At 55.5% G+C, this 22,657-nt stretch overlaps 1 protein-coding gene across 3 annotated transcripts; it reads right to left on the bottom strand.

Moving 5' to 3' along the window:
• Nucleotides 1–6,020: 6,020 nt before the first annotated feature.
• On the bottom strand, nucleotides 6,021–22,050 carry MYO1G (myosin IG). Of its 3 annotated transcripts, none has more exons than XM_081535219.1 (22): nucleotides 21,826–22,050; nucleotides 20,140–20,348; nucleotides 19,876–19,969; nucleotides 18,912–19,077; nucleotides 18,590–18,643; nucleotides 17,798–17,893; nucleotides 17,425–17,559; nucleotides 16,076–16,300; nucleotides 15,835–15,980; nucleotides 15,035–15,149; nucleotides 14,686–14,856; nucleotides 14,405–14,475; nucleotides 12,949–13,023; nucleotides 12,633–12,765; nucleotides 11,696–11,862; nucleotides 11,020–11,227; nucleotides 9,275–9,498; nucleotides 8,553–8,697; nucleotides 7,739–7,843; nucleotides 7,421–7,534; nucleotides 6,333–6,487; nucleotides 6,021–6,251 (listed from the first exon to the last, which is right to left on the bottom strand). In XM_081535219.1, exons 1-22 carry the CDS (start codon nucleotides 21,918–21,920, stop codon nucleotides 6,095–6,097), a joined length of 3,060 nt encoding a protein of 1,019 aa, XP_081391345.1. In that variant the 5' UTR covers nucleotides 21,921–22,050; the 3' UTR covers nucleotides 6,021–6,094. The 3 variants fall into 3 exon arrangements, with proteins under 3 accessions (XP_081391345.1, XP_081391344.1, XP_081391346.1); XM_081535218.1 differs by having other exon boundaries at nucleotides 17,425–17,544; XM_081535220.1 differs by lacking the exons at nucleotides 19,876–19,969; nucleotides 20,140–20,348 and having other exon boundaries at nucleotides 17,425–17,544.
• Between the last annotated feature and the right edge of the window lie 607 nt (nucleotides 22,051–22,657).

Raw genomic sequence — 22,657 nt, 5'->3', positions numbered from 1 at the left:
CACAGGAGACACATAGACAGCACATATTATTCTGTCATAACAAATGTGGAACCCCCCTCCCTGGCTCCGGCTCCACCCTCTCATACTGTTCCTGATCCATCTCACTGGCCCAAGGCCTTGCCTGGGCTCCTGGGAGGGAAGCTATGGGGGGTGCCTGCAGTGGCTGGAGGACTCTCAGAGATGGGATGGCAGACCTAGGAATGCTAATCATCCTACCTGGGATCAAAACAGAGCTTCTAGAAGATACTGCTGCATTTTTAAGCATGGGGGCTGAGCACACTTCCTAGTGTGGGCAAAGCATCATCCTTTCTGGGGCTCAGGAGGAGGCAGTGAGATCACCCATCACCCGTGCCCACCTGCAGGACCACACACACCTATGTGACCTGCTGTCTGGACAGAGCTCTGGCTTTCCACTCCACATGGCTGGCAAGGGGTCTCGGTGAACAGGGGCCAGACCCAGCTGCTCCTGGCTTGGAGGAGCACTGCGGTAACCACCAGGGAAGGGTCAACAGCCCACACATCATCTCATAGCACACACCTTTCTGAGATAAATGGTGCTCACGTGAGTCCACCTCTCCCTGCAGACTCGTGAGGCAGAACACCAGCTCACAAGCCACCAGGGCAACGCTCAGGTTAGGCGTTCACCTGGAATCAGGATGAGGTTCATTGAATCAGATTGGGCTGAGAAGTGGGTCTCTCCTAGTACTTCAGAGACACATTTGTTGATGTGCTCCCTCGCAATAGTCAGTGTAACTCTGGTTTTAGCCTATGCACAATATAAAACAGGGGATTCCCCAATGGCTCAACAGGTAAAGAATCTGCCTGCAATGCAGGAGACACAAGAGATGTGGATTCAATCCTTGGGTCAGGAAGATCCCCTGGAGAAGGAAATGACATCCCACTCCAGTATTCTTGCCTGGAAAATCCCGTAGACAGAGGAGCCTGGTGGGCTACAGTCCATGAGGTTGCAAAGAGTCGGACATGACTGAGCACATAAACTCATTACTCATTAATATAAAACCATGAAACCTTATATTATTACTTATTTAAAAAGTGGCAGAGGGACTTCCCTGGTGGTACAGTGGATAAGAATCTGCCTGCCAATGCAGGGGGCATGGGTTTGATCCCTGGTCTGGGAAGATTCCACATGTCAAGGAACAACTAAGCCCATGTCCCACAACTAGAGCCTGTGTGCTGCCACTACTGAAGTCTGTGCATGCTAGAGCCCATGCTCTGCAACAAGAGAAGCCACCACAATGAGAAACCAGTGTACCACAATGAACGGTAACTAGAGAAAGTCTGCATGCAGCAATGAAGACCAATTAATTAATTTTTAAAAAGTAGCAGAGTATCTGGAATATATAAAGAACTCCTACAACTCAATAATCAAAGACAAATAACTCAGTTAAAAAATGGGCAAAAGGGACTTCCCTGGTAGACCAGTAGTTAACACTGCACTCTTCTACTGCAGGTGGTGCTGGTTTGATCCCTGTTCTGGGAACTACAATCCTGTATGTTATGTAGTACAGCCAAAAAAAAAAAGACCAAAAACTTGAACATACATTTCTGCAAACAAAGTATACGAATGGCCATAAGCACATGAAAGTTGCCCGATATTATCGGCTATGAGGGAAATGCAAATCAAAACCTCAGTGAGACACCACTTCACACTCTTCATGATGGCTGTTAAAAAAAACAGAAAATAACAAATGTTGGGGTTTCCCTGCTGGTCCAGTGGTTAAGAATTTGCCTTGCAATGCAAGTGGCACTGGGTTTGATCACTGGTCTAGGAAGATCCCACATGCTGTGGGGCAGCTGAGCCCATGTGCTACAACTAACGAGTCTGCACTCTGAAGCCCGTGAGCTGCAACTTCTGAGCCCACACGCCACAATTACTGAAGCCTATGTGCCTAGAGCCTGTGCTCCACAAGAGAAGCCACAGCAATGAGAGGCCCAAGCACTACAACTAGAGTAGCCCCCGCTTACCACAACTAGAGAAAGCCTGTGAGCAGCAAGATCTAGATGCCAAAAATCAAATAAATAAATATTAAAAAAAAAAAATCTAAGACTTCCCTAGAGGTCCAGTAGCCAAGATTCTGAGCTCCCAATGCAGGGGACCCAGGTTGATCCCTGGTCAGGGAACTAGATCCCACATGCAGCAACTAAGAACCAGAGCAGCCAAATAAATACATAAATATTAAAAAAGAAAAATTCTCCAGTGTCTGAGCTGCTTTGTAAAAAAAGTAAAATAACAGATATTGGCAAGGATGAGGAGAAACTAGAACCCTTATACACGCTGGTGGTGGGAATCTAAACTGGTGCAGTCACTTTGGAACCATTAGTGGTTCCTCAAGAAAGTTAAACTTAGAGTTACTGTTTGACCCAGCAATTCCACGCCTAGGTACATATGAAGAGAACTGAAAACCTATGTCCACACAGAAACTTGTGCACAATTATTCATAATAGTCAACCAAATGTCCATCAACTGACTAACAGATGAACAAAATGCGGTATATGCTAACAGTAGAATATTATTTGTCTGTAAAAGAATAAAGTACGGAACTTCCCTGGTGGTCCGGTGGCTAAGACTTTGTGCTTCCAATGTAGAGGGACTGGGTTCAATTCCTGGTCAGGGAAATAGATCCCACATGCAGCAACTAAGACCCCATGCAGCCAAATAAATAAATATTTTTAATTAAAAAAAAAGAATGAAGTACTGACACATGATACAGTGTTACAATATGGCTGAATTTTGAAGACATTATGCTAAGTTAAAGAGGCCAGACAAATGAGATTAGATATTGTACGATTCCATTTATGTGAACTGTCTAGAATAGGCCAGATCTTACTCCTCGGAAGGAAAGCTATGACCAACCTAGATAGCATATTAAAAAGCAGAGACATGACTTTGCCAACAAAGGTCCATCTAGTCAAGACTATGGTTTTTCCAGTGGTCATGTAGGGATGTGAGAGTTGGACTGTGAAGAAAGCTGAGCGCCAAAGAATTGATGCTTTTTAACTGTGGTGTTGGAGAAGACTCTTGAGAGTCCCTTGGACTGCAAGGAGATCCAACCAGTCCATCCTAAAGGAGATCAGTCCTTGGTGTTCATTGGAAGAACTGATGTTGAAGCTGAAACTCCAATACTTTGGTCACCTCATGCAAAGAGTTGACTCATTGGAAAAGACCCTGATGCTGGGAAGGATTGGGGGCAGGAGGAGAAGGGGACGACAGAGGATGAGATGGATGGATGGCATCGCCGACTCGATGGACATGAGTTTGGGTAAACTCCGGGAGTTGGTGATGGACAAGGAGGCCTGGCGTGCTGCGATTCATGGGGTCGCAAAGAGTCGGGCACGACTGAGCGACTGAACTGAACTGAACTGATAGACACAAAAAGTAGGTTAGTGGTTGCCAGCGGCTGGGGAGAAGGGAATGAGTGTGACTGCTAGTGGGTGCCAGCTTCTCTTTGGCATGATGAGAAGTTCTAATATCAGATGATGGTGCTTGCTGGCTGCACAACCTTGTGAATATACTAAAACCCCCTGAATTGCCCAAATCAAAATGGTGAGCTCTGTGGTGTGTGAATTATACGTCAATAAAAAAAAAGTGGCAGAAGTGTATACAAGGTTAATTGAAAGAATTAAGTCTAAGCATTTTTTGAGGGGAGACCAATATAACTACAAATTTTAAAAAAGAAAAGAAAAACAGCCATCTTAATGGTTCTGTTTCCTCATCTGCCAAATGGAGATCACCTTTTCTGCTCCTGGGGTTGTGAAGGGACCAGACACACTGAGGGAAGCTGCAGACTGAGCCATGTATGAGATGTTCCTGTACCTGCATCCAGATAAGGCTCACCCCTGCGTGCCGGGCATCTTCCCCACAGCCTCATGTAGTCTTCCGAACAACCTGAGAAGGAGGTTCTAGCAGACTCACTCTGTTAATAGGAAGATGTGAGGGAGGTTTCCATGTCTGGGGTCCACGATTCTAATAGAAAGAGCCGAACTTGATGCTGCTCTGTGGAACTTTGGGGTGGATGCTCCAGACCCTCACCTCAGCGTCATCTCAGGGAATGGCCCTCAGAGGCAGCAGGTTTGTTTTGTGGGAACACGGCCCTTCTGGGCATCAAAACTCTTTTTCGTGAACAGGTCCCATCCTCCATGGGAAACATCAGCAGGTCAAAACACAAAACTGTGAGAGCAGCCCCTTCTGTGGAAACAGCCCTCCTGAGAGAGAAGGGGCTCAGGGGCTCTTGGGACTGAGCCCCCTCTTGGCAAACCCTCTCCAGACTCAAGCTTAGGTTTGCTTTCATTTTTTCACTGATGGGGGCTTTCCCTGTCAGGATGCCACTCAGCAAACATCTCCTGTCCTTGGTCAGTGAGTGGTCCCTGCGTGCCCCACCAGGGCCAGCCCCGCACTGGAGTCACGGCTTCAGTGGTGAGCAGAGCAGTGTCCATCAGAGCCACCATGACCAGCCCTGAGGACTGACTTGAGCAAACAACAAGAAAACCAATGAAATGTTTGCAGGTGACCAGGATGCTGCATGAGAGATGTACTGCATGCGTGATGACGATTTCATGACAAGGTGCTCCGCAGAAGGGGGCCAAAGGGGTGGGGCAGGAGGGGTTCTCATGGAATAAAGAACATGTAGGAGAGGACCTGAGGAATGAGGCTCAAGCAGGTGAAGAGAGGCAATGGGGACACTGTTCCCAGAGGTAGACGCATGTGCAAAGATCCCAAGGAAGGAGGGGGCTGGGGTCCTGCTGCCTGAAAGGGCTCTGAGCTTGTGGTGGGGATTATTCTGGAAGGCCTATCTGACTAGGATTTGCCATCTTCCTAAGAGCGGTGAGGGGGGGTGGGGCTTCAAACTAGGCAGCATTCGCCATAGACAACTGGTAGCCACAGGGAATGAGACCGCAGCAGGTTAGAATTTGAGAGAAGGTCGAAGTCCAGGGTGATGGCTGATAAGTGTGCTGATCTCAACGTTACTTAAAGGTGGAGCCAGTTTGCCTCGATGGGGGCCCCAAATAATGAATGGAGGTGAAGGTAGGCTGCAGGATTATGGTGTGAGCCTTGGGGCAGGCGCCTGCCCTAAGACAAGAACACTGGAAGGAAGGAGCCAGCTTAGCCATCCGCGCTGGGGAGAGACTCTGGAGTAGGCCGTGTGGGGGGTTTGAGGGGGGACCTCAAGTCTGGGTTCCGAATCAAGCTGCTCTTCCAGGTCAGGAGCAGACAGACACAGACCTGCATGACAGGGAAGTTATCCCATCCACCTCCAGGAGAGGAGAGGTGTGACAAGGGGAAGCCTCAGTAAGTTCTGAGCTCTTCCATGACGCAGCCAGAGTCCACAGCAAACAGAGATCGACTTCTGTCCACACCAGTGGGTCACAATCAAGCAAAGATGCCCCCAAAATCAGAGTGCCCCAGAAAGAGGAAGGAAGCAGCTATGAGAGCAGAGAGGCCACCTATCGAGAGAGGAGAAGGTCTGGGGCTGGAGAAGGGCTGGGAGAGGGAGGGCTGGAGAGCTGGGGCAAAGGGCTGGGGGGCAGGGGGTTGGGGAGGACCCAAGGGGCTGGGGAGGGGATCTGCTGGTCAGAGCGGGTAGAGGTGTGTCCACTCTGGCCTTCCCTGGATTGGCTTCCTGGAGAAGCCCAGGCACAGGGATGCCCTCCCAGACTCTGGAAGGTCCTGGCTCCCAGCATCCCAGATGTAGGGTTCTCAGGGCCTGGGATGGCCACACTCAGCACCGACACAGACAGCAGCTGGGACAGTGTGTGCCCCAGTGTGTTCTCTGCCCAAGCCCTGCCCCAAGACAGCGCTGGGACCCCCAACTTCCCCAATGGCCCAGTAGGAACAATGGGCCTACAGGAGTGGGGGAAAGAGAAAGAGACCAAGGCTGTGGGGACAGTCGGAAACCCAAGATGGGCAGCCTCAGATGTAGGGGTCAGCAGAGGACACGGGTGACATTTACCACGTTGGTGGTGGCTGGAGACTGTGTACCCATAGACACAAGCCACGCCCATCACAGAATCAGCATCCTTTATTGCACAGTGAGACTGCGATCTGTCACTGGTGTGGGCACAGGTGGAGAACCTCTCAGCAGCTCGGCCACAGGAGGGTGAAGGCACCACGGCTGCAGCGGAAATCCGGCTCTGGCTGCTCCGATCTGGGCTCCACGGAGACCAGGCGCCGGGCCCCGCGCTGGGTCAGGGGGATGCAATCGGACACGCGGACCTCCAGGGCCCGTCCCTCCCTGAAGGAAGGAGGTCAGGGTCAGGATGGGCCAGCCTCCTCAGATAGGCAGCCACTCCCCTGCCCGCGCCCAGGGACTCACCCCTGGCAGTGCGCTGCCAGCACTCCCACCAGCTCCCCGATGCGGTTGTCCAGTGGCGGCTGGGAGCGGTGCAGACACACCACCAGGTCGTCATAGCCCCGCGCGTGCAGCACCACCAGCTGGTCACGCCCACTGGTCACGCTCAGCCCGGTCACCTGAGCGGGGCAGGGTCTCAGGGTCAGGGGTGCAGCAGGCCCTCCACCCTGGCCCTGCACTCTGGAGGGCCCCAGCATCCCAGGAACACATGTCCGCCTGGGTGTCTTCCCCTCCCAGCACTCTGCCCTCTTCAGACAGCCTCTTTGAGCTCCAGTCCTCGGTCCTCCCTACAGGTTCTACAGTCCTGCCGTCCCCTCTAGGTCCCCTTCCTCCCTTTCTGGTCCTGCCCATTAAGGAGAGGGTTGGGCAAGGTGCACCGCACAAGAGGACTTTTATCGTGACGGAATAGTCTAGATCTGCGAAGTGTAACATGGCACCATTGCTCACCTATAGCTTTCTAGCACCTGAATGTGCTGGTGGAACTAAGAAACTGAACTTTCAGTTTTCTTTCTTTGTCAATTACATTTAAATGACCACACTGGTAGTGGCTATGGTACCAGATGATCCCTCACCCTGAGAGTTATAGGGACCCCCAGCCTCAATTTCTGCCCTGGGTTGTCCCTTGTCCTGAGGGAGTATGAGCTGTGACTCCAGGGAGTAGGTGGGCCATAGAGCTAGGCAGAGGGGTGAAGGGAAGGGACAGGGTCCCATGGGTGGCAGCCACACACTGCAGCCAGGACCATGTGGTCCAGGTAGGGAGGACCCCCAGGCCGGCTCAGGCGCAGATGTGCCGAAGAAGGGCCATTTGGCTCTGCCCAAGAGTACAACAAGAGGAGGGTGAAGAGGCTGAGCATGGAGTTTGGGGCCCTACACCCATGGGCAGGCTGTTCAGTGGGGGTTGGGGGGAAGCCGCCATCCTGAGCCAACGCTGAGTTCTAGATAGCTCTGGTCATCCCAGGGAGGCATGAGGAGAGGGGCTCAGCAGCAGTGCTCAGCAGGACACTGGGCCCGCTGGAGCTCGGCGAATGCCTCTGGCCTCCCACAGGGCTCACCGCATCCAGGGGCACAGCCCGCATCACTCGGTACTGCCGGCCTGGCTCCAGCTTGTAGAGGTGCCGATCTGTAAGCAACAGTGCCCGGTCCCGACTTTTGTTGAAGCGATTCACCTGCAGGATGGGTGATTTCAGGGTTACTACCTGGCCTGGGGGGCTCCCCTGTAGGTGTGGCTGGTGGCCTCCCCCCTGTGAGGCCATTCTCTCACTAACTGGGTTGGAGCTGAAGTTTTTGAAGTTCAAGAGTAGTTGTGAAACCTCTTAGCTGGGCCTGGGCCAGGGCTGTCATCAGCCAGCAGCCCTGAACCCACTGCTCACCTTTCTGACGTGGCTGGAGAAGAGCACGGCCCCAAAGCCGTCTTTCTCCCGAAGCGTCTTCAGTCGCTGAGCAAACAGGCCTGAGGCTGTGGGGTTGTCTGTGGCCTGGAGACAGTTGGGGGTTGCTTGGGGTGAGGTCATGGGACCATGTGTGATTGACCGTGACTCTTGAAGAATCCACACAGCTATCCTTGACCTCAGAAAACCTCATCAGGCCATGCACGAGCCTCCTGGTGGGACCAGCCGCCACGCTGGGTTCCCTGAGACCCACCACACAGACCCCTGCAGCCCTAAGGTTCTAGGCACACATCTGAGCCCCTCACACCCACCCATCCACCCACCCGCCCAGCTCCTCAGGCCAGGCCTGGACGGACACTGAGATGGAAGGGGCCGGGCAGGACCTGGCTCTTCCATGCTAAGCCATCCATTTGGGCCAACCTCACACCCCTGAGGCTTTAGCCCCTGCAGAACTGGGCCAGGGGGCCGCTCACAGCGCCCGTGTGGGCCAACGGGAGCCATGGTGTTGGGTGCCAGTCAGGGGACTGTGCCTAACAAGGGGGTCTGTGCCTGAGAATGGGGGGTTGAGAACATAGGAAAGGGAGTGGGAGTAGGGTAGAGGAGGAGGCTCTCAGTAAAGCCTAGGTCAGCTGGTACTGAGTGAAAACCCTTAAATTGTGGAGACAAAGGTCAAGGACACAGGGGGACAGCCCACAGGACAGCCAGGCCCAGAGACAGGACAGCTAAGGTGGACACAGGCAAGGTCTCAGCCTGGAGCCCCTCCTTGGCAGCCAGCCCCCGCAGCCCCGACACTTACAGAGGACAAGTAGTCCCGGGCCCAGGCCCGCCGGCAGCCCCAGTCCTGCCGTAGCTCCTGCAGGGCCACCATGGCAGCCACCTTGGCCTTGATCTGAGCCATGTCCGAAGGGGGGATGTTCTTCACCAGCTGCCGGGCCCGCCACCTGGAGAGGGCCAGGTAGTCAGATGGACCGCTCTGAAGGCCTTACCCCTCCCCACTTCTGGTTCTGCTCCCTTTCCTGAGAACACATGTTAATGACTTTTCACGTCCTTTATCCCAAGAGGAGAAGGCCAAGCCCCTCAGCCTGGCACTGGCCGCCCTCTGTGTCCCAGCCTCCCTGATCTCAATGGAAGGTGGCCTCTCCTGCTCTGAGCACACTGGTTGCCCTTCACACCTTGTCCTAAAGAACTCCTACTCAGCCTTCAAAGCCTGGCTCAGTTGTAGAGTTTCCCGCATTTCTAGGTTCAACCCACCACCCACCCTGCAGGGCCCTAGCAAGGAGATAAAGGCCTGCAAGCCCTCCGGATGTCCAGAATGGTGCTGGAGACATTAGGAATCTTCTAGCAGTTGTGAGGTGTAGGCTGTCAACTGATGCACACAGCCCTCTGTCTTCCTGTTTATCCAATGGGACAGTGTGTCTCCTAGCTGGCTCCGTGGGGTTCAGATGACCTGGTCCAGGTGTTCAGTGGGCTCTGGCTGAGCGGAAAAGACCAAGGAGGGTGGTGGTGGAGAGCAAGTACCTGGAGAAGAGGGCCTGGCAGATGTCCTGGAAAGGCTGCAGCACGGTGGGTGGTGGGGGCCAGATGAGGTCACGGCCATAGTGCGGGGGCTGCCGCGCAGCCTGGAATCGCCGCTGCAGCTCTGTCAGGTGAGCACGCACCTTGTGCCTCCGGAAGCAGCGCATGATGGTGTAGATGGCCCTCAGTCTCCGGCAGCGCCTCCTGGCCAGCGTGCCCCGCCATGCCTGGGGGGCCAGTAGGAGGTGGTGCTCCGTCAGGCTGTGCCAGGTCCCACCTCCCTCACATGTGCTGCTGTGCTGGGCTTAGTCTCTCAGTCGTGCCCCACTCTTTGTGACCCTATGGACCGTAGCCCTCCAAGCTCCTCTGTCCATGGGGATTCTCCAGGCGAGAATACTGGAGTGGGTTGCCATGCCCTCCTCCAGGGGATCTTCCCAACCCAGGGATTAAACCCAGGTCTCCTGCGTTGCAGGTGGATTCTTTACCATCTGAGCCACCAGAGAAGTTCCTCCCTCATACGGGGAGACCCCAAATTGGAGGGGTACCCTGAGAATGTGACCATCAAACCCTACAAGACAGGAGACTCTACAAGACAAGCAGCCCAGTGAACTCACAGATTAAAACTTGACCTGAACAGACTGAGGACATGATTGGGGACATGTGGTTACTGACTGGACAGGACACAGGAAGTCAGTAACAACTTTCTAAATCCTATTTCTGGGATGGTGCGGTATTGTGTCATGTTCTTAAAAATAACCCCTGTGTGTTAGAGGAGATATCAGAGGTAACAACAAAATGAAGTGTGTCATCATTCATTGGATTCTGGGTTTTTAAAAGATGTGATGGGTCATAGTGGGACCCTTTTGGAAATTTGAATATGGCCTACATGTTAGATATTCAGCTATGTAGGTTATATTTTATCAGTGTTAGTTTTCTTGAATGGGCCAATATCAGTATGGTTATAAAGAGGAATGTCCTTGTTCTCGGGATACACGCCTGATGAAAGATTTAGAGGTCATTACTTTATGTGGCTAGGGAAAAAAACACAAATATATGGGTATCTGTATGTGGATGTGGAGAGAGATAAAGACAGACAGACAGAGATGGGGTGGTGGGTGAGAACACATAATTGTAGCCATCCAGGTGAATGGTACATCATATGAATCTTTCCAGTTTCTATAGGTTTGAAATGTTCAAAGTAAAACATTATGAGGAGATATGGCAGAATCCTTATCCTTTGGAAAGGCATACTGAAATGATTATAAATGAAATGATTTGATTCAAAATAATGGGAATGAAGGTGAGGTGTCTCCACAAAACCACAGGGGTCAGGAGGCAGGGCAGCCAAAGTGTGGGAATTTAGTACACCATTCTGCCCGCTTTTCTCCAGGTCTGAAATATTTCAGGATAAATGGAAGAAAGGAAGGGAAAGGAAGGATGTAAAGAAGCCAGATTCCTGAATATCTTGTTTTGAGCACCTGGGCCTGAGGCTGGTGGCCACAAGACAGAGGTGACCTGAACAGAAATCCAAACTTTTTGCTTGTCAGTTTCAATCTCCAATTGTCACCTGTGAGCAGGGGACTTCTCTAGTACTTGGAACAGTGTCTGTGGTCCCCTCAGTGCACGCACCGCTTCCCCCCCAACCCCCAGGTAGTGCACATCTATCTCTCCCCTGCCCCAGGGTAATGCTCAGAGCGCTCTCAGGCCCCCCTCCACACCGGCCCTGGCGGGCCTCCAGCCGGCCGCACCTTCTGCAGCAGCAGCACGATGATGGGAATGAGACAGGCGCGGCTCTGCTCTAGCGTGACCAGCGTCCGGGGCGAACGGATGAAGAGCTTGCTGTGGCCAAAGGCCACGTCCCCCTGCAGCCCGTGCTGCTCCAGGAGGGCGCCCACCGCCGCCTTATCGGAGCCCAGCAGGTGATTCGGCCACGTGTACTCACAGGTCATCTTGTACCTGTCATGGCAGGACCGGGCTGTGGGCGCTGGGCCCTGGGGAGGGGTGTGGACCTAAACCCCCATCCTCCTCCACTCTCCTCCCCCCGACCCTCTCCCTCCTCCTCTCCCCCTCCCCCTCCCCTCCTCTTCCCCTCCCCCTCCCACCCTTTCCCCCAAGCCGCTCCCACTCCAACGCCAGCTCCCTGTCACCACACCCCTCCGTGCCACGCCCACACCCTTCGTGCCACGCCCACACCCCTCCCTGCCACGCCCACACCCCTCCCTGCCACGCCCGCCTCAGTCCACGCCTGCCCAGCCCCCCTCCTTGTGTCACGCGAGGGGCCTCCAAGACTGGCGGTGTCCCCGGGTCAGCACCAACGTGCAGACTCCCGCACTGATGTCTGAAAAGCACTCGTTGCTTTGGGCACCCCCTGCAGGCTGATGGAACTTCTCAAGGACCCGTCCCCGCCGGGAGAGGGGGCCCTACCTGAGCAGGAATCGAGGATAGGGCTGGCGGGAAGCGAAGCCGGCCCTGCGGACCCTCACGTTCTCCAGTAGCCCCAGGTATGCGACCTGGTGGCGACAGTGGCCCTCGTCCAGCTTCCCGGCCACCTTGTCCTCATTGGGCTTGATGCAGCGGACGTAGAAGGGCTCCTGTAGGGACAAAGGACACTTGGAGAGGCCACTGTCACAGCCCTACAGTCACCGGACAGGGACAGCGAGGAGCCCAGGCCTGGCTCTGTCCCTCACACGCTGCCATCCATAGGGCAGAGGCTCTCTCAGGGCGAAGGGGAGGCCCAGGGGCCAAAGGCAGGCAGAAGGGCAAGGCCAGGAGGAGAGTGGGGATGAGGACATGGTGGGCAGAATGGGACCTGGGAGCTCCAGTGCTGGGTGTGGGCAGGGTGCTGGCCCACATTCAGGTTCTGACAGTGCAGCAGAGCCCCTCAGCCCTTCCTCTTGCCTTCCCAGAGGCCCTGCAGAGTCTCTGGACATTCTACTGTTAAGCTGGTCCCGGCATCCTCACACTGCCCTCTCTGACTTTGGGCCCCGATCTCTGCAAGTTGTGAGTGCCACTTTCTTGTCCTGGTGGCTCCAGCTTCCAGAAATCTAATCCTGGCTCCAGGCAGGACCAGGGCTGGGCCAACTCAAGTTCTGGGTGAGGTCTCCCCCGACCCATCCCTGAGAAGCAATGGGGCCAGGGGAAGGCTACAAGGATCTCGTGTTTACTCAAGCCTTGGCTCAGCCCAGGGCATCTTAACCTGAGCAGTGACAGGTCCCTTCCTGCTGGAGGAGGTATAGCTCACAGCAGACAGGAAAGGAACACCCTCTCATGATGCACAGAGGCAGTGGAGGACCCAACTTGACATCCAGGCACAGACAGAATGATCTGGAAGTATCCAGACTCAAGGTGTGGGGGGCCGTACCTTGGAGGCCAGGTTTTCCACCAGTGCCACCATGGAGTTCTTGAAGAGTGTGCCAGCCGTCAGGGGGCGCTTGGTCACCTCTGTGATGTCCTGCTGCCCATCTGGCCACATGGCCCGCAGGGTGGGATCCGTGCTGTGGACACAGGCTGCATGCCCAGATGCCCTCCAGGAGGACAGCCCCCACCCCAGCTCAGCCATGTGTAAACTTCATGACCTTGGGCTGTGAGGGTCAGACGGAGTGTCTGAAGGCCCTTCCAGCCAGAGAGCCTGGGCCTTCATCCAGCACCCACACCCATGCCCAGAGAGCCCCCCTCACCTGTTGTACAGCAGCCGCTTGAAGTCCTGGAAGAGGAAGTCTCTGTTCTTATCAATGAAGCCCTCCACAGAATACCTGGGGGAGGGCCGGGGGAGGGCCAGTGAGGAGACAAGGGGCTTCTGACCCCCCTAGCATGCCCCTCCCCCTCCTCCCACCTGGTCAGCCTCCCTTCCTTTCTCCTCACGTGCTCTTCTTCCTTCCCCTCTCCTGCCTTTCCCTCTCATCATATAAGACCTTTTCCCTCAGGAGTTTCTCTCCTGAAAGGTGAGTCAAGGGGTTATGCCCACAGAGCCAAATGTCGCATCACTGAATCCTGGCTTTAGCACATACATGCTGTGTGACCTGGGACAAGTGACTTAAACTCTCTGTGCTTTAGTAGACATCACACCCTCAGAACAGTGCCTACTGAGTTTCCATAAATAAATGTTAGCGATTGCAGTTACAACCAGGAACTCCTGAGTCATTGGTCTATTTGGCTCCTTGGCCTGGAGAACCTCAGATTTATCATTCTAGCCTTTGCTAGAAAGCTCAGTGCCAAAATCTTGGCTTCACTTGCAGTTCCTAGAAAGTCTCAGGGCCATAGGATCTGACCTCTGGCAGCTTCGTCTTTCCAATTCTATTTCTTCTCCTCGTGAAGGACACGTGGGACACTTGTGCCTCTCTCTGTGAGTCACCTCAGATCCAATTCTGGGTGATGTGTGTGACAGGGGAATTAATAATAATCATGGCCACTTCTGGAAGACACCAGGGACTTTGGTGCTCATTGTGTGGCCTGAGGACTGGCCATGTCCACCTGGCCTGGGAGCTCATTAGAAACACATCGTCTGGCTCTTCTGCTCCTCGTCGCTGACAGAGGGTGATAAGCACTGGCTCCAGGGCTTCCCTGATGGCTCAGTGGTAAAGAATCTGCCTGCCTATGCAGAGGACATGGGTTTAGTCCCTGGTCTAGGAAGATCCCACATGCCGCAGAGCAACTAAACCCGTGCTCCACAACTGTTGAGCCCATGAGCCGAAACTACTGCAGCTTGTGAACCCTAGAGCCTGTGCTTTGCAACAAGAGAAGCCACCAGAATGAGAAGCCCATGCACCGAAACTAGAGAGTATACCCTGCTCTCTGCAACTGGAGAAAAGTCGACACAGCAACAAAAATCCAGCACAGCCAATAAATAAAAAAATAAATATATTTTTTTAAATAAAAGAACTGGCCCTGGGCTCAGAACACAGGTCCCACCCTAGCTGCACCTCGGAATCTCCAGCCCCTCTACCAGAAATTGGCTTTTTCTTTTTTAAAGCTTCACAGAAGATTCTAGGATGCATCCAGGGCTAAGAATCATTATCTTAAAAGCCCCACTTGATACTTCTCACTTGTGAATCTGGTGAAGAGCATATTTCCAGCGTCTTAGAAAGGGGAGGGGGCGGTGGGGGAGAAACCAGACGCCCAGTGGGGGGCCCTTACGTGACATCGCCCGCATAGTGCTTGATCCGGAAGTCTCGGCCAAACTCCATGGTCTTGTCTGTGGGGCAGAGCTATAGATGGGGACAGCCCAGGTCAAGACCTAGAAGATGTGTGGGGGATCTGGGGGAGAAGAGGGAGACAGCCCTGCAGAGGAGGCTGAGCCACCACCAAGACCCCCCCACCCATCCCAAGACAGGCAGTGTGGCACCGTGGGGCACCTGCCAGTGCAGGGACCAGCTGGAGGGGCACAGGGTGGGAGGACTGCAGGGGCAGAGGGGCACCTGGCGGCTGGTATAGTGTGGGTGGTGGCGGTGGTGTGTGTCCAGGGTCTGCAGGAAGATCCGGTCAGTGATGGGGCCCGCAGTGCTGCAGGCTTCATCCAGTACGGCCAGGATGCCCCGGTGGGGCCGCTCCACCAGGTCCACGATGGTGGCGTTGTTGAAGTACTCCACCTGCGGCAGGCAAGCAGGGCAGCTCCCGAGCCCCATCCGCCAGCCTCCTGCCCGTGTTCCTGCCCAGTGTCCACATCTCGCAGCCCTCCTCCACACACCCACTGGCCCAGCACCGTCCCTCCTCCCGTCTCCCCCCCCAACCCAGAACCCGCGGGTGCAGGGAGGGCCGGGCACCCACGGTCTGCCACGCGATGCCCTCCCGCTCGTATTCCTCCTGCTCCTGCTTCAGGATGAGCTGGATGAAGAGCTGCTGCAGCTTCTCATTACAGTAATTGATGCAGAACTGCTCGAAGCTGGAGGGGGTGGGTGGAAGGGCCGTTCAGAGTCATGCCTTGACCACCCACCCTACGGCTTTGGCTCCGTGGAGAGTGAATGCAACCAACAGCAGCTGTGCTTAGTCACTCAGTCGTGTCCAATTCTTTGTGACCCCATGGACTGTAGCCTGTCAGGCTCCTCTGTCTGTTGATTTCTCCAGTCAAGAATATTGGAGTGGGTTGCTATGCTCTCCTCCAGGGGATCTTCCCAGCCCAGGGATCAAACCCAGGTCTTCCACATTGGAGAAAGATTCTTTACCATCTGAGCCACCAGGGAAGCCCAATGAATAGCAGAGTTCCCCCCAGATAGATGCCCTGAAGATTGCCTGAGGGGTCTGGAGCCAGGCACCCCAAGTGGCCTCCCAGTAGGGATGCATCTCCCACTCTGGGCTGCTCTCTTACCTGGCGCTACCCCCCAGCCCACCAGCACACACGCCCTGAAGTGGATTGGGGAGTCCCTGTGAGGGGAAGTAAACCGAGGTCTTGCCATCCCAGGCACCAGTGGGCGGTGGCACAGCTGAAGCAGGCTTGAAGGCATGAGCCTGGGGGCCAAGGACCAACCATGATGGACACTGGGCATCCTGTTCCTCTGCCCAGCTGAGCCCCCCAGGACTAAGAGTTGGGGGAGGGTCAGAGTGTGGGATGTGGTGGCAGAGCTACCCACCTATTGACAGGGAACACCTCAAAGCCATAGATGTCCAGCACACCGATGACTGTGTCCTTGCCATCACGCCGGGGGTCCCGGTCCCGGGGTTCCATGACACGATTGATCCGGTCCACCACCCACTCAAATAGTCGCTGGTACACTGCCTGGGGAGAGGTAAAGAGCCAGCTGCTTCTCACTGCCTCTGGCCTTGTCTCCTCTGGGAGGGCCTCCGGGGTTCCCCTCCCACCCCCTAGAATACCTTGGCACAGGCGTCCCGGGCATAGCTGGCCTCGGCCGCAGTGTGGCCCTTCTCAATGACCTCCCTGCCTCCGGAGGCCACAGTTCGAGCTAGTAGGCAGCGCAGCACTAGCTCCCGGGGTGTGGCCGTCAGCTCAGCCACGTGGTCCACCAGCACTTCCTCGGTCACTGCCAGGCGCCCTTGCTCCAGGCTGTCCTCTTCCAGCTCCATGAACTCAATGTTTCCCTGGTGATGGTAAAGCATCAAGAGTCAGGCTCTGTGTCTCAGAGGAGCCTGTACACTTATGCCCAAGGAAGGGAAGGCAGGGGCATGGGGAGTGGCTCCTGGGCACACCAAAGCCTTCCCCAAGGCTTCCCACCAGGAATGTCATGTGAGTGGTCCCACCGTGTCCTCCTGTAGCTGGTTATGTGCTGCCCACACCTCATGTTTCCTCAGAGAGCAGAGGCTCAGAGTCACTGAGTAACCTGCCCAAAGTCATTCAACTCTTAAGTGACAGAAGCAAGAGCCAGGTCTGCATGTTTGTTGTCAGTCGCTAGGTTGTGTCTGACTCTTTGCAACGCCATGGACTGCAGCATGCCAGGCTTCCCTGTCCTTCTCCATCTCCCAGAGTTTGCTCGAACTCGTGTCCATTGAGTCAGCGATGCCATCCAACTATCTCATCCTCTGTTGCCCCTTCTCCTCCTGCCCTCAGTCTTTCCCAGCATCCGGATCTTTTCCAATGTGTTGGCTCTTTGCATCAAGTGGCCAAAGTATTGTAGCTTCAGCCTCCACATCAGTGTTTCCAATGAAAATTCAGAGTTGATTTCCTTTAGGATTGATTGGTTTGATCTCCTTGCTGTCCAAGAGACCCTCAAGACCAGCAGTTCAGTTTGAAAGCATCAGTTCTTCGATGCTTAGCCTTCTTTATGGTTCAACTCTCACATCTGTACGTGACTACTGGAAAAATCATAGCTTTGACTAGACAGACCTTTGTTGGCAAAGTGATGTCTCTGTTTTTTAATATGCTGTCTAGGTTTGTCATAGCTTTTCTTTCAAGGAGCAAGCATCTTTTGATTTCATGGCTATAGTCACTGTCTGCAGTAATTTTGGAGCTCAAGAAAATAAAATCTGCCACTGTTTCCATTTTACTGAGCTCAAACTGCCCTTACCTGCTAAGTACAGGCTAATCTACCAGACACGGACCAGGTACATTATGGGAACCTATAATGGAAACAACTTGGTTTTCAGCAGAGGGAGGAGTGGGCCAGTTATACCGCTGGGTTGTTAGAGGCCAGTCTCCTCCTTCAGGGGAGGTGCCCAGCCAGGGCACCATGTGAGGAAGTGGCCACGGTGTCCACAGGCAGGCTCACCAGGTGCAGTATAGCGGCCAGGATCCGGTGCACAGAGGCTACCTCCTCAGGACTGAAGCCGATCACCCGCATGGCCTCCGTCACTGCCTGATGGTGGCTCTTCTCATCGGTGTCCAGGACCTGGGGGAGAAGGGGCTCAGCACACCACTGCCACACTGATCCTCAATTCCTCCGCCCCAGTGCACTTGCTCGCCATTGCACCCCTTCCCCACGCTGAGCCCTGATTCCTCCAACTGAAAGCCTGCAGAATCAGGCCCCACCAGTCCCGCTGAGCCATTCACTCCACCCTGGACCCAGCTGAAGCCACTGGTCACCAGCCCTAGGGTCCTGGAACTAGGAGTGACTAGAGCCTGGGCTCCCTGCCCCCACTCACACTGAGCCCCGCCCCCTGGCGGGTGAAATTATACAGTGCAGGGTTTCTCTGCAGGTGCAGTTCTTGCAGCTCCTCGTCCTCACAGCCCCGCAGCACCTGGAGGGCCGAGACATCCCTCTGTTAGGCCCCTGAGCTCCAAAAGACCCCCCCCCACATACACCCTACCCACAAACAGATGGCATCCTTCAACCACTGCTGACCCAATGAATGCATGGTATGAGTCAGCACGGTGATGGTGTGGACAGTGCCTGAGCCCAGAGAGAACCCGCTTCTAGATCAGACATGGTGTAGATCCTGAACAAGTCTGATGAGAACCCACTCGATGTGGTGTATACACCACTAGAATCCAAAGGAGATCCCATTTTGGTGTCGGACACTGTGTAGAAACTGCCTGTGTCCTGGGAGGACCTACTTCACTGATCAGACATATGTAGATATGGCCAGTGTCCAGGCACCCACTTCTGTGAGTCAGAAAGGAAGTAGATACCACCTCCAAGTCCAAGGAGATCCCACCCCAGTGAGTCAGACATGGTGTAGACACCACCTGAGTTCTCAGGGGGTCTTACCCAGTGTAGACACTATCAGTGCCCAGAAACCACCTCAGTGTCAGACACAGTGTAGACACTGCCCTGCCCAGGTCGTGCCATGTCCAGGGAATTCCCAGCCCAGTGAGGGTGGGGGAAGGGTGATGGCAAGGAGGTGGGGGAAGACAGGGGGAGGGGAGGGGAATGGACTGTGGGTGGGGCAAGCAAGACCTCCCTTGCAGGTCCCCACCTGCCGGCTTTGGCTCACCTGGTAGAAGGCATGGAAGTTCCTTTCACCTACGTGCTGCTTAAGGACCCGAGACTGTGGACAAAGAACAGCTGGACTCATGCCTGGGACTGGCCCCATCCCAGGGATCTGTCCCAGAGCCCCCAGGACAGGGCAGGCAGAGGGTGGTCGTGGACCTGGCTATGGAGGGAGCCCCACCCTGTGAACCTGAGACGTCAGGTATGTTCCTGCCTCCAGGGCGCCAGGGCTGGGAGAGTCAGCATGGTGGGACAGCTCTGCCCGGTCCCCCTGAGGGAGGCCTGTGTGCAGCCCACCTGCCCGGGGTCTTGGTAGCAGGGCCCACCTTCTCCAGCAGGTAGCTGTGGATGTGTCCCCCTACGGGGTCTCCTTTGAAGTCAAAGTTGATGTCCATGTACTTGCCAAAGCGGCTAGAGTTGTGGTTGCGGTTGGTGCGAGCATTGCCGAAGGCCTCCAGCACGCATGTGGACTTGAGCAGCACGTCCTTGACCCTGCGTGGGGTGGAGAGGTGGAGGGGCCAGGACTGTAACACAAAGACCTCGCACTGGGGACTGTGTCCCCATCCAGGATCACTGCCTGAGGCTTCCCAATCATAGGAGGAGAGGGAGTCTGAGGGCCCGGTCTCACCCTGCGCTGCCCCTTGCAGGCGCTTGACTCTGAGATGTTGGGAAAGGCACCTGCCAGGCACTCATGCTGGGTGTCCTGTAAAGCCTTGAGCCTTGAAAGGCTTTGGCCCCGCCTTCCCAGACCAAAGCTGTAGCCCATGAGGAGCTGGACCTGGACACTTGGTGCTGCCAGGCATGTGTGCTTGGGAATTTACATCGCTGTTTCCACCCCACTCCTACCTCGAACCCCACCTTTCCCCACCTTAACAGGAAGAGGCAGGGCTCTCACACAGGAAGCTGCTCCCACAGATCCCTGTTGGTGAGCTGCTGGCAGGTAGATGGGTCCTGGTTTCCGGGTTCCTGGCCCAGCCCTGACACTGGCCCGGCATCCAGGGCTTTTCTTACGGGCAGCCAACCTCTCTGCTTCCATCGGGTCCCCGTGAGGGCCCAGTACCTGTCTGTTGGCCCTCTACACCTCCTCCCTTTCCTGTCCCTAGAGGAAGGGCACTCGTATGCTGGGCCTTGCCTCTCCTTGGGTAGAGAGGTCCTAGCTGTGGGTCACTTGGAGTTTTACTGACAGCCACTGAACTTGGCCTCAGCTGGGCTCCATTGTATTTCTTGCCCTCCATCAGGCACGAGACAGAGGCCAGCCCTTCCCTACCATCCCCGCCTCACTGTCCTCACCTCTCCACCTCGGCCCTCTGGCTTGGGTTGGTAACGGCTGCAATGTATTGCATGATGTGCTTGCTGGCTTCTGTCTTCCCTGCCCCACTCTCGCCTGCCAAGAGATGGACAGTCAGAATTTTTGGCTGCTCCCCTTTAACCAGCTCCCTGTGCCCACCTGTACTCCCAGGCACTCCAACCACCACACCATCATTGACAAATGAAAACACTGGGACCCAGGGAGGCTGTGAGCCTGCAACTGGGCCCTGGATGCTAGGCAGGTACCTGAAATAACAATGCAGGTGTCCCTGGACCGGCGCTTCATTGCCCTGTAGGCGGCATTGGCCACAGCATACAGGTGGGGTGGCCTCTCATAGAGCTCGCGGCCCTGGTACCTGGCGATGGCTTCTGGCCCATACAGGGGCAACTCCTGGTAGGGGTTCACAGACACCAGCACCTCACCGATGTATGTGTAGATGCGGCCCTTCTCGAACCTGGCACAGGCAGGGCAGGTCCTCAGTGTTCAGGGCCAAGGGGACACACACTTAGGTCCCAGGGCATTGGGCCCAGGTGGGGAGCCTTGGGGCCCTGGCCCACCCCTAGGGCTGAGGGCAGAGAAGTGCGTTGGGGGGAAGTGGTGGGGTTGACTTGAGTCTTCCGGTGCCATCTTGCTGGGAGCCTCATCCATACACAAAGTAGTGTTGGGATCCAAGCTGCTCTCCATGGGGTGGAGTCACAGGAATCCTGATTCTGTTTTATCAAGGGACTGACTTGCCCAAGGCCACACTGGGCCAGGCAGAACTGGCAGCTTAGGTGATGGGGTTGAGCTCAGGGAGGAGATGGGGGTGGGAGGCAGAGGGAGGGACCTCTGGTTGTTTCCGTCTCAAGACCTGGGCGGGGACCCAGAAGCAGAAGCAGGACCCGCCCAGCCCCACCCAGACAGCAGCTGGGAGGCACCGGGAGGGTGCCTGGGGCAGCAGTGCTGCAGACTCCCCCTGCACTTCCTCAGACCTCTCCACCCTCAGTGTGAACCTGGTCACCTGTGAGGGTACCTGTGTCCGTCCCTCTCCTGACCCTTCTGCTCTGGGAGGAGCCCTAGCCTGCCTGCTCCCCGCGGTGTCTGGGACCCGCCCTGCCCCTGACTGCCGGTTCCCGGGTTCCCCTTCCTCCACTGCCTCAGACACGGGAGTTCTCCGGCTTGGCTCCCTACACACCCAGGACCTGCCTGAGACAGACTCTCCATCTGCAAGCTGTGCAGCCCCGGGTTCAGGGTCCCAGTGTTAATATGGTGATGGTAGTACCTATCTCAGAAGCTAGGTTGTAATCTGCTTAGTTCTGTGCCTCATACAACAGAGAAGCTCATTTCCGGTCTGACTCTCCATCCCACAACCCTGGCCTTGACTCAGGGCCCATGGTGTCTGACTTCAACAATCTGGGCTCAGGTGGACTTGTCCCTAGGATCTGCACAGTGGGTTACCATCTGCTCCTCATGGCTGTCCAGGGATGAAGCCAGCTCTTGCTGCCACCCCTTGTCACCACCAGCTCCTCCCTGCCCTCTGCCCTCCGGCAAATAGGGCCCCATGTCACTTCTTCCAGCCACACCCTGAAGCACCCCACATGTCCCCTTGAGAGTGTCATCTCAACTTGTCCACCTGCATGCCAGGGAGGCACCTGACTACTTCCCTTTGAGCCCCTAGGGCTCAGCACAGCCTCACTAGGAAGATGGAGTGGCCACTCGGTCCAGATGCCTGGCACCTGCCTGCCCCTGCCAAGAGGAAGGCTCAGGAGACACCTGGGCTGCGTGGGATGCACGGGCCTGGGGAGCCTGCTCTAGCACTGGCTGACTGTCCTGGCCCTGAGGGGACAGTCCTTCCAGCCCCGACTTCTCCCTGCGGTCACCCAGATGGTGGGCTGATGGAGACCAGTTGGGGACGGGGACAGGGAGAAGGGGAGCCCATGCCCGGGGTCTACCTGAGTTTCAGATTCTCCATGAAGTCTTCCATAGTTACTTGGTCCAAAAGCACAAAGTCGGGCTTGCCGCACTCAGGGCCTTCATCGTCCTCCATCCTGCCGGCGCGGGAAGCACCCAGGCCAGGTTGCCCCAACCTTCCTGTGCCGAGCAGCTGAGGGGAAGGGTGCTCTCACACAGGCCCAGCCCTCCCTGCCCGCAGCCTCCCTGCCTGCCGCCCCAGCAGTGTGGTGAAGTAGGAAGTGGGTTCTTCTGGCCCCGAGAAGGGGTTGCCCTCCCTGCCTGCTGTCCCCTCCCAAGGGGCTCTGACCCCTGCTTCCTGGTTCCCTCCCCTCCGGGCGTGCCTAACGGTTGAGGTTGAGGCGGTCAAGGAAACTCCGACCCTCTGTGATCTCACCCTCACCTCAAGCAGAGAAGCCTCTGCAGTCCCCGGCCCTGCTGTTCACTTGTGGGTCCCTGAGGAGAGATTTCGTGATGTGGTCCTGGCTATAAAACTCTGTGTGTCTGTCAACTCTCAGACCACAACACTAGGTGGATTTTAGGGTAGGAACATTGTACCTTGAGAAAAAGTCAAAGAATGCTGATACCCAGGCCTTTGGGGCAGAAACCTAGGCAGTGATTCTTCAAAGTGTGCAAGACCACGCCAGGATAAATGACAAATGACAAAGCCAGCTTCACGGCATACCCCGCCACGACCAGGGGGCTGATGTTTTGGGTTCATAATGCTGACACTCAGTCTTCCAGGCTTCTGGATGCTTCCCGGAAGGGTCCTGTGTCCTTGAGGCTTACCTGCCTGTCCCTCTAGTAGTAAGGACAGGAACTGCTCCAGGAGCC

This window comes from Giraffa tippelskirchi, chromosome 10 (genome assembly GCF_054371585.1).
Source record: "Giraffa tippelskirchi isolate mGirTip1 chromosome 10, T2T-mGirTip1v1.2.pri, whole genome shotgun sequence".
Taxonomy (NCBI): Eukaryota; Metazoa; Chordata; class Mammalia; order Artiodactyla; family Giraffidae; genus Giraffa; species Giraffa tippelskirchi.
This window is presented reverse-complemented; position numbering and strand designations above follow the sequence as displayed.